General features: G+C 39.3%; 1 protein-coding gene across 1 annotated transcript in view; it reads left to right on the forward strand.

Annotated features, from left to right (window-relative positions):
• Nucleotides 1-12080, forward strand: part of sns (sticks and stones) — a 198093-nt gene that overhangs the window by 178860 nt on the left and 7153 nt on the right. Inside the window, 14 exon segments of the mRNA XM_069136573.1 lie at nucleotides 1040-1219; nucleotides 2344-2634; nucleotides 3139-3438; nucleotides 3691-3827; nucleotides 4260-4413; nucleotides 4776-5078; nucleotides 5234-5509; nucleotides 5638-5928; nucleotides 6011-6189; nucleotides 6575-6995; nucleotides 8123-8278; nucleotides 8684-8811; nucleotides 9764-9962; nucleotides 11775-12079. Coding sequence (XP_068992674.1) covers nucleotides 1040-1219; nucleotides 2344-2634; nucleotides 3139-3438; nucleotides 3691-3827; nucleotides 4260-4413; nucleotides 4776-5078; nucleotides 5234-5509; nucleotides 5638-5928; nucleotides 6011-6189; nucleotides 6575-6995; nucleotides 8123-8278; nucleotides 8684-8811; nucleotides 9764-9962; nucleotides 11775-12079 — 3320 coding nt within the window.

Below are 12080 nucleotides of genomic sequence, written 5' to 3' on the forward strand. Positions count from 1 at the left end.
CTTGTTCTACGATAGTTGAATTGCTTAAGACCAGACGTCGGATTACGAATTGAGTGAGAAAATACGCCCTTAACTCGGTTACGGTACCCACTTTTTCTTACTGTATCTTTTGTCATTAACCAGATTGTTGGATCATCAGGGAAATTATGCAATTACGCAGGGATCCGTTGGAGGCCGGTAACTCCGGACTTCGCGGTGTGTGTAAAATTTTTAACTACACTTGAATTGCATAAAAACAAGGGAAAATTATTCGTTTCAAATATGCAAATTCGCTCAGCTCTGAATTTAATATCTCCACGCCCCACCGCTGTCACACGTCGATTACACGCGTTCGTACAAACGCAGAATAAATCGATCTTGATTACATCCCGCGTGTATGACTGTTTGACATTAATATTGGAGTATATTCGATGGACAGGTTTTTTCGTAAGGTAGCAACGGTATTATTTGAAAGAACGATGAGGTTGTTTGATAAATCTTTACGGGAATTAGGATTATGATTTTTATTTTATTTATATATTTTTTTTCTTCTCTTGCCTTCACGAGTCTGACACTCTGGCCGCTTACGTGCTACTTCTCAAGTAGATCTTGGCAAGTATCAGGTAAGTATTAAGTCCCCGTCGAAGCCCGGAAGGAATAACATTGATTCTCAATTACCATACGTACACGGAGCTCAGAAGAGGGAAGAAGGAACACTTCCGCCCCTAGGAGTGATACAACCACACCGAACCCGTGCTTCCAGCAAAGACCCCGGAATTATGGCAGACTCTGATTATATCCCGGGTGGTAATTCCGAAATCCTAATTGATAAACGAGCTCATAAACCGCTATTTAATCGCTTATACGAGATGAAACCACGCGCAATCGGTAGACCGTGACAACTTTTTTCCTACCTCCTCCCAAGTAGGTACCTATAACGTCTTGTGATTTTCCCATCAGCCAGTGTAGGTGACAAGACTGGTATTCGGCTGACAACCTACGGTACAACAATTTCGCCAATTTTATGTTGCTGACAAATATAAACGGCAACGTTTTTCAGACAAAGAAATGCCGAAGGCAGGTGAATCCAGGAAGAAACTGTTGAAGTACGACACCCACGGCTCAATTACAATCGTCCCGACAGCCGACGACGATGAAACCGACTACACCTGCGAAGCCAGACACCCGGCCATCCCGGTCGACATGCCTATGCGAGCCACAATAAAACTGTCTGTCCTTTGTGAGTATTGTCTGCTTTCCTTCCCTTTGTATGGTGTCAATGATAATAGGAAACGGTACGTTGTGTCAAACCCATTAGATGCTCCGAGTCCCGGAGCCCAACTCAGCTGACGTTGCTAACTACGAATAGCGAACAATACTCCGCAGTGTATCGGTGTGTTCGAAACAATGCGAGAGAAGAACCTTTTCAAATCCTGCAACTCGACGTCGTGTCAAATTAGCTCCTTTTGCCGTCAAATATTCGCGAAAGATTTCTTTTTTCTGCTCTCGTTTTTATTTTACCCCATTCATCATTCCGGATGCTTGAATGTGAAAAGCAATTGGGGAATACGTGGAACAGGGGGTCGAGTCGGGAAATGCCACGTTGTGAGGTAGATGAAGGAAAAACGAAAAACAAAAAAAAAAAAAACACGCTTAACAGCCTGAAAATGAGTCTCGTTTTTTCAAAAGACCCTATATTCCAATCAAATACGAGAGAATTATATCGGGTCTCTTCAAATAAAGAAACATGCCGATACACTCTCCTTTTACACACACGCACGCACACACCAAGAAGACCTTTCACCTTTAATGCCTGGTAATGAAACATCATCCCGTATTCATGTAACATACAACAGAGGCAGCGAGATGAAAATTTGTCTTCACCCCATGTCCAAGAAGAGCGTGTACAAACTGGTTTAAACGTTCTTTCCTTCGATAATACCTAATGTCAGGTGTTTTATGCAATACTTTGATAACACAACATAACCCACACTCGTAGTGGAGAATACTTCTTCATCATTGACGATTGTAGCATGAGTTAATTAATGCATGTCATGGACTCTACGTACCGTTGCATCTTAACAACGAACAAGGTCCATGGTTTTTTTTTCTTCTCTTTTACGAATTAAATTGAAACCAACCTGCATGTCTGCCACGGAGTATAATTGGTACCACTCGCAAACGCGAATGAACAAGAAGGAATGTATACAATAGTCGTTATCCTCGGAGTGTGAATAAGGGTTTGTCAATGGCGATTGAAAGTGATTGTGAAATATAATTGCGATGTAAAAAAAAAAAAATATCTATAAAGTAAAGAGAAGGAAAAAATGATTCAATGCTTTTTCTCCTTTTGACGATCTTCAGATCCTCCGGGTCAGCCTTACATCGAGGGCTATACGGAGGGTGAGACAGTGAGACGAGGCCAGCAGGTTGATCTGGTCTGCAGATCGCGAGGCGGAAATCCCCCGGCGCAGGTTGTTTGGTTCAAAAACGACGAGCAAATTCAGACGGTCTACCGTACCGAGGCTTCCTTTTCCGAAAACGTTCTTTCCTTCGAGGCAAAAGCGACAGATAACAAGGCGCGATTCACATGCGAAGTATCAAACATCATGAGCGTCACGCCGCTCAAAGTCCACGTCGACTTGGCTGTTCTTTGTGAGTATCAACGCGCTCTTTCCCTTACATTTTCATGTACATACATTATTCTCCCTCGCAATTGTAGAATTTCAGCTGAGAATTATCTCACCGAAGAAGAGAGAACGAGAGTGAACTGCATATACAAAATATAATAATAATGATAATAATAATAAATTATACTCGGAAAGAAGTTAAAAAAAAAAAAAAAATTACCCTGGGTAAAACGTCCGGCACAATTCAAGGGCTAAATTAATTAATAACACTCTGCAGAGCTTCGAGACGGAAAAGTTGGATACGATGCTGAGTAAAGCTTATGAAAAGGGCGCTGTGAAGGTATTTCAAAGCCGTAGTGACGACGTTTTTCGAAAATTAACAGGCCAAAGTGATCTTTCAAAAATTCGAAGGGCTAATTACTTTACGCTAATGAGAGTTTTTCCTCTTCGCGTTGATTATTTTACATCTTACTCTGTATCTCTAATCTTACAATTAGGTAATAATGTTTCCTTTCTTTACGATTACCAGTCGCTCCAACCGGGGCGATAATCACGGGCCCGACGGAGGCGAAGGCAGGTGAAAGGGTGCAGATAACTTGTACGACGGAAAATTCAAATCCTCCAGCCGATATAAAGTGGGTGGTGGCTGGCAGAAACTTTCGCAACAGTACTTCAAGAACGAATCTTGCCAGCCAGGGTGGTTGGATAACTACGTCGGACATAATGTTCAACATAAACCCGGAAGTTCGAAGTATCGTCGTACTTTGTCACGCGCTAAACAACAAATTGGCCGAAAATGTCGTTGGCACGCACACCATCAACGTCATTTGTAAGGAACTTATAGAATCATCCTCATCAACGTCAGCAATTTCATAATCCTCTCATCAAATCTGTTGTGTAGTACAAAAATATGTCGCACTAATGTACGAGCCTATGACCATTGGCATTCAATTCCAGTTGCATGATATTTTAGCGAAAACGTGATCGAAACAATAATTCCATTTCTAATCGATCCTAATCAAAAGTTCCTCTCCCAACTGGTGTTTCACTTTTTCTTTTCTCTTTGCCCGTTACGAAACAGATCCTCCTTCCGATATCGTCGTCACTGGTTACGTGGACGGCGACAATATCGATGCTGGCACAGTTCTGAAACTGTCATGCACAGCAACGGCAGGAAATCCTCCGGCTACCTTAACGTGGTACAAGAATGACAAAAAGGTAAAGAATGGATGTTGTGAAAACGAGTTTTTAATTTTTTTGCTCGCTTCAACTCCTACAGAATGAAATCCTATATAGACGAGGCATTGCAATTGACACGATATGCCTCAGGGGACCGTAGATTGTAATCTGCTAATCTTTTTCGGTGAAATTGTACGCATATTAAGTTGTTAATTAATTTCACGCAAGTTGTTAAGCTTTTACTTTATGTTAAATTAATATATACTCAAATATACGATAAGAAATCAATTTAATTAATAATCAGTACGACTTTTCTTCAATCGGCATCTGTCCGATAATGGTTTTTGATATAAACTAAGTATATTTTTGTTCATGAGGTGTACGTGTATAATGTTCTCACGTATCTGTTGATATCATACCAATAATTTTTGCAATTCATCGACTTTACCCCTTCGTCATACATGTTTTCAGGTCAATGGAAACGTGCGGACACGCGACCACGCAGTTTCCAGTGAGCTTACAATGCTTGTTAACGCTTCCGATAACAACGCTAGGATCAGATGCGAGGCCACAAATTCAGCCGTCGAAATACCGCTTATTGGACTGTTACAGCTCAAAGTCAACTGTGAGTTTCATAGTCTTCGATATACTTAATTAGTTTCATCGTTAAACTTGGCAATCTTTTCTTCAATAATTTTTCCCCTTTTTGGGTACAGTTTCAATTCTGTTCCAAAAGTTAAACTGTACGTTTTTGAAAATGCTGCAGAGAAAATAATCCTGGATACCCATAAAATTATAATATGATCATAGATGATATTCTAAAAAATAATCTAGTGTTACTCAATTTTTCCAGTAAATTTTGTCATGAATTTTTTTGAGAAATTCGAAAAATATGTCTAAGAGGAGAATCAACTCTCCATTCACTGCCGCCAATATTGCTTTCATGTACTAGCAATAATTATTTTTCTTTTTTACGTTTTTCTACAGTTCCCCCGGATCAAGTGAAAATCACGCGAGTACCAAACGAATTTCGGGCCGGTGAATTAGGTCAACTTATTTGCGAGTCGAGCAGCAGTAACCCACCTGCTGAAATGTCATGGTGGAAACAGGGAATTCCTGTTCCTGAAACTCATAATGATACAAAACCTGGACTACACGGGGGATATCTTTCCTCGGTTGAACTGTCGCTGCAATTGAATGAAAAAATGAACGGTGAAGTGTACACTTGCCAGGCAAGGAACGCTATCCTGCAGAGCGCTGTGCACGATGCCACGACACTTACGATTGCATGTAAGTTGAATAAAGTATAGAAAATATGTCTTCTTCTGGGTTTTATTCGAACTTCAATGTCTTAGCTCAGATTCGCGGTTTTCATGTTTGACCTTGGAAAAGTTTCATTCCATTCGATTACAAAATTATTATACGTTTACCTATTTCTCGTACAGATAAACCAATCTTTTCACCGCTGGACCCGAACGAACTCGTCGGAATGGAGGGTGAACCTTTCGTCATATCTGTGTTAGCAGCTGGAAATCCTACAGCAATAACTTACACGTGGACCAGATCTGGTTCGCCATTGAGTACAAGCAACAAGAGATTTACAGCTCGAGGTCCGACTCTGAATATAACTAAACTGGAACGTCGCGATGCTGGGACTTACAGATGCGAGGCGATAAACTCAGAGGGATCATCTACTTACGACCTGAATCTGACTGTGCAATGTAAGAATTAACCTTTCTCTTAGGCAAACCAATGCGTTTGTCATTATATTTCGTTCTTCTCCTCAGCTCCGGTCATTCTTGAATATAAATTCTCCTTCGACGACTATCAAAGCCGAATACCTCTTTAGTTCCAGCCAAAATTATACGGACTTCCAAATCTGGAGTCGTGTATCCTCCCGATTCTGAGGCAAAGCTATGGTGCGAGGTCGACGGCAGTCCAATTGGAGACAGCTACATTACATGGTATAAAGTTGGGTCTAATGTCGATCTCAGTAGAAGATTCCTCACTACTTTCACGAACAAAACTTCATACCTTCATATCATGGAGCCAAGTCGCGAAGACATTGGTGAATATCAGTGTAATGTGAACAATGGAATAAGCAATGTGACATCGAGACCAATTCTGTTCGTCACGAATTGTAAGTTACACAAGCATCTGTGTACTGTATCGTAGGCTTGGAATTTTTCAATAAGCTTACTTGTTCTGATTCGTCTTTACAGTCAAACCAGAAATAGAAAGCTCACCGTTGACCAGGAAAGCTGCAGCCAACAAGGGAGCCAAAGTTCATTTAACCTGCAAGGCAAGAGGTTCACCGATGCCAAAATTCACGTGGGTCTTCAGTGGGAGACAACTATTGCCCAATAGGACTGATAATAAATATGACATCGTTCAAACTGAGGTGAGTTAGAAAATAACAAGTACTTTCAATTAGGAGATCTGTGTATCCCAGTTCGCAGGCTCCACGTGAGTTTTTCAGAAATAGTGCTCCTTGACTCGTATCCAAGCGCTGAAATTATCAATAAAGTATTTATTTTCCGAGCTAGGTTGCAAAATTTTATAAGAATTCGCACAAGATTTCAAAAATTTTGGTCAAGTTTCAAAGAGAATTTTGTCGTCAAGGACCGATGTTGACTGTCCACATTTGGAACGTAATAAAATAAGTTTTGGAGAAAATTAAAAATATTACATAAGAATTGTATCTATCAAGCATGTAAAGATTTCCAGAAAATCATTGAATTTTATTAAAATTAATAAAGTTTCTGTGAAACTTCACTATATTTCAGCTTACTCAGTTGTCCGCCCAATCAGTGATGACAATATACCACGTGTCTGCGGGTGACTATGGTAAATACGAATGCAAGGCACGTAACAAAGTAGGGAGTGTGACCGAGGAGGTGTTTTTGGATGTAACGTCACCACCAGAACCACCCTCAGAGCTGCGAGTCTACAACGTTACCCACGACACAGTGATTCTTGTATGGAAGAGGGGATTCGACGGCGGTCTTACAACTTCGCACCAAGTCAGGTGGAGACAAGCGTTGGATTACGAAGACAGATATCAATACATCGATGCTTCGCCTGGGCAGGACCACGTCGTAATAACTGGGCTGAACCTCGGTACTTACTACGTATTCAGTATAAAGGCGATCAATGCCAAGGGGCAGAGTGCCTTCCTCCCAGACTTGGTCAAAGTCCAGACGTTGCGTAAGTCACCATCACATTCATTACAAAATTGACAATAATGATAGGAGGCTTCAAGTCACTGAACAATTCTCCTTTTCTCTAATACTAGTTAAAGGTATCTAGGTACCAGTAGAGATTACAGTAATATTTCGTAGAATGACATGGAATTTCACGCTGAAAACTACTACATGTGAATTTTCATCCAGGGCTCTTGGTGATAACATAGAAATGACGTTTAACGCTGCTTCAAAATTATATTGTACCTATTGTAAAACGAGGAAGGTTCATTGCATACTTTCGTAAACGCTTATGTGAATAACCAACAGTATCGAATTTCTATCAACGGAAAACTTAACACTAATGGTATCAAAATTCTCCTGCGGGATGCATGATGTTTTATGTCCCAACGTTTCTGCAGCATGATATCAAATTGCAATCCGTTCGTATAATGTATCCATCTATGTCTGTCGCAATCAAATAGTACCGATCCATGCACAATTCGAACATGTCACGGAGTCGGTAGACTAGATAGTGTGCACAGAGTAACAGTGTGATACCGCACAGAAGTTTTACAAGAAGTAGACACTGATAGAAGTTTTATTGAGTATCCATACCCACAATTCTCTCGTTCAGTCTTAAAACAGAATTAGGTGAAGCACTTCTTGCCTACACCCTTTAAATTCTGTTAATTGTTATAATATTTGAAAGAAGTAAAGAAACATTTCTGCTCCAACTGTGTAATACTGATACTCCGCATGTCAGCTCCTGATCAACGTACTGTCGGAAGTAACAAAAATACGAAATAAAAAATTAAATGCAAAGAAACTAATTGAAGAAAGAAAAGAATGACTGTTGCCATAAAAATATCGGAGACTAACAATTAGTAGGGTAATTGTAAGGCTGTGCATGTGTAACGTCTGGGTGATGGGGGATGGGTTGGGTTGCAGGGGAAGCACCTCCAACCGAGTTGACGGCGAGCGAGACTAACTCTTCCTACATCATCGTCATTATCATCGCTGTATCCGCCTGTGCTTGTCTACTCATTGTCACGCCAATAGTCTATGCTACGTTAGCATCAAAAAAGAAGGCGAATCGCTCTGGTAAATATTACTGTTCACGTTATCCTTCAATTTTTTTTTCTCCTGTAGGACCGAATAATGTGGAGAGTCTCCCAGACGTTCTTGTGGTGCAAGGAGACATCCCGATGAATTATATCTATGCCATCGCAGCTACACTCGTCGTCTTTTTTCTTATTAATCTATTCATCATGTTGTGGTACATTGTGCGAAAGCGAAACAAGGATCGTAAGTTTATAAATTTACTCCACGTGAGATCGAAGTGTAGTTTAGGGCTCGTTTAATCAGTGACAAAATTTTCCTGGATTGGTATTATCAAAAAGCGGAGGGAGAGAATTGTTACATGATACCAGTTAATTCTAGATTACAACTTCCTGATTTTTTACTTTATAGTTACTAATCAAGACTACGTTTGCCTAAATTGCCAATTATCCATAGTTTGTGACAATTATCGCTAAGAAAAATTTAGACTATCTTCTCTGTCCGAAAACCATAAATTCTTCAAGATTTTAGTTACTACCAAATATCACTAGCATTTACATGGAATAGAATCGACGAAGAAATATGACTGATATTCCAAGAACAGGATCGAAATTCATTTATTAATACTTACTTGTGTCGTTATTTGTGCAGGCATAAACAAATCTCAAACTGCGGATATGTATGCCCCGTCTACTGTTAATGGAGACACGATGACCGGCGAGTTGAGCTCAGTTTCGGATGAGAAGAGTGACGTTAACTTCGATGCAAACGATTACGTGGTCAGTGCGATCAGTCAGTATGTTCTTAGTAACAAGTAATTGCAGAGGGTAGGTTTGAGTTCTTTTAACCCTTTTTCTTTCTACATTTTTCTTTACATACATATGCTTGCACGATCTAGATACTTCGATCACTTACTTTTTTCACTTATACTTTTATTGTATACTTTCAATTATGAACGTAACTAATTCCAGTCTACTTAACATTCGAGTTATTTCTATTCTATTCTCACATTTTTTAGTTCAAACACTTTTTATATTTATCGCGATCTGAGTTTTCAAAGACAATTGTTCACCTTTGAATCAAACCGTTCAATAGTTATTACAATTTGTAATTACATTATTATCAATAACATCAACTCGATCTACCTTTATTTCTTTTTTCTTCTGAAGCCATTGTAATTATTATTGATTTTTCATCTCCTGGGTTATATACTCTCTCTTTTCAAGATTTAGAAGACGATCAGGTTGTGGGATACTTTAATTCCTGAAACTCTTTAGATTTTCTTCGTTACCTGCTTATACGTATGTCGAATTAAAAAGTAATTGGAGTTAGTATTGATAAAACTTGGAAAACTGCAATTGCTGCCATTTGAAGATGTATTTCCTTGAAAACTTCAAACATCGGTAGCGTGCAAATATCCATGCCCTCTTGCATTACTTTTTAACAGTGACAGTGATCATGCATCTGTGTAACAAGTTTAGACTAATTTCTGAACGCGAGTTACTGAGGAAAATTTTTCTTTCAGCTTGTTATACAGACTTATGATTATTATTGCATTTAATTTATCTCTTAGATATGTTTCAATCGTTAACTGCAAATACTCTTATCGCTCAGATCACGGCTGTGAGACTAATTCCTAAAAGATTGAGAAAAAATCAATTAATTAAGATAGTCACAAAAAAAAAAAGAATGGAACTTATAACGTTTGTGCATTACGATGCGATAAAGCAGGACGAGGGGCGAAAGACGGCGGCGAGTACTTACCTAATAGATCAAACTATACAAGACTTTGGGAAAAACAGCCTGGAAATGCAGGTGCATCACCACAATCAAGGGACTCTGGGTAGGCGAAGCAACCTGCACGCCCACAGCGGTATGCTGGACATGGACTCTCCGCCTCAGCGCACAACGGCTAGTGGGACTCTCTCGGGTGCGTCATCTTCAACAGCTACTCGACTCGAGGCTCTCAATAGGTGCCGATACCTCTGAAGTTTGTCGCTCTTGGTGTCTTCTCGTTTTACTGGCCAGACTCAAGTCAATTGAACTTATATAATCCGTAAAGCACAGTCAATTACACCGTACGCCTTTGTTTAACATCTCAAGATGGACCAAAACTTCCCAAAACTCGATTGTAAAATCATTTACATGAAAACATTTTCATCGGCAAAAGTGTAAAGTTATCAAACGAATTCTAACGTTATGAAACTTGCATTAATCATCTCTTTAAATTATTCACCTAGTATCTACTCACTACATCATCCCACACTCATCATCAATTCATAGGAAATTTATTGATAACGGAAAATTTTCCGAAACATTTTTGTCCTTTCATTCGCTATTTAACCTGTGCGATTGGGATATCCATGATCAATATTAAAATACGTTGGTAATAATCATATTTGGAAAAAGAATAATAGAGTATACAATATCCCTCTATGCATATACACATACAGATATTTGATTAAAAAAAAAAACCTTTTTATATATCTATACATTTCGTGAGATGCGTGTTATAAATTTTCAGTGTATACAATCGATTGCAACGCATGCTTTATATATTCACATTTCGTTATATTACACTTATACATTTCACCTATGCGTGTATACATAAATATTAACACGCATATGAAATATTATTTTTGCTGCATGATCAGTGATAACTTGAGTCGGCTTTTTTATTACAATATATTCTAGTCTGGCCAGTTCTTTGCGCCGTACCCCCTCCTGAATGCATTGTCGATTAATGTTTCAAAGATTTTTAAGCAATCTCATTACAACATACCGTACCTACACAAGCACATCAAGACACAACTTATACTTACTCACTTGTATCCAATTACATATTGGCTTAAACCAATCGAGCAGCTTGCTTTTTTCAATATACTTATACATAATTATACAATCGTTGAAGTCATGGCGTAGACATAGATGTAAACGAGATGGCTGCAGAGAGCTCTCATGCTTGTGAGGATTGTGCATGTTCTTTTAATTGTTTTAAGTTCACCTGCAATCAATGCTGACATTTAAGTCCAGTTATCGATTACCGATTAAATCCCGAGTGCGAATCGTCTTTTGCAACGAGAACTACCCGGATGGAAATATTCATGCAAAATAGTTATCGAAAAGCTTTTCCTTGTTCATATGATTTTCTATGAAAATTAGATTTATTCTCTCACAAATTTTTAGGAGTTTTACATCAGTTTAAGAAAAATCCGTAAGTCAATAGCTAATTCTATCATTCTGTCACAAAATTAATCCGCTTCTTCGAATTTGAAAAAAAAATATATCTACAACTTCCAGAAGTGTAGCAAGTTTGACTGGAAATTTGTGAAAAATCCAACATCTTCCAAAATTTTTTAAATAAACTTTTCCATCAGGGATATTAACTGCACCAAAAAATTTAACGGTTATACAATCTCGTTGCGAGGGGAGTATTCAAATCTCAATTGGAAATTGAGACTTTTGTGACAATCTTTGATGTATTTTTTTTTACAGAGCAAATACCAGTAAACGTCGCTAGAACTGATCCAGATTTCAAAAATTATGGCTAAATACATAGCATAGAAATACAACTATAATAGCAATGTGGGATGATTTAAAACAATTAAACAATTTTGCCGTCATTATCATATACGTACAGCACAATAAATCTGTATTTTTATATTCTACCTATGAGGAATAGGTGAAAGGAAAAAGGAACAAGGAAAGGAGAAAAGTACGAATTATCTTTTGACATTTTCAGTCTCAAAATCGAGCTACATCGGGAATCCGAGTCCAGCCCCACCGGCCGACGCGAGCTTCTACAGTGTGGAGATGGACAATGGCCGGTATTTAGGGTATGAAGGGAATCCCAGCCCGGCCCCAGTTATCGGGGACCCGGGCCTGAGCGGCTATTATCCTACGATGGCGACAATGGGGCATCACGCACCCTCCCACATTGTGGCGGGAGGAACGCTGACCCGGAACAGGACCCTCCCTCGCCCAGTCCCCCCCCCAGACGTCACTGTTATGACTGCAGGCGCAAAGTCCCCAGTACCCCCTTCGGTAC

The sequence above is a fragment of the Neodiprion pinetum genome, chromosome 5, assembly GCF_021155775.2.
Source record: "Neodiprion pinetum isolate iyNeoPine1 chromosome 5, iyNeoPine1.2, whole genome shotgun sequence".
In the NCBI taxonomy this organism is placed as follows: Eukaryota; Metazoa; Arthropoda; class Insecta; order Hymenoptera; family Diprionidae; genus Neodiprion; species Neodiprion pinetum.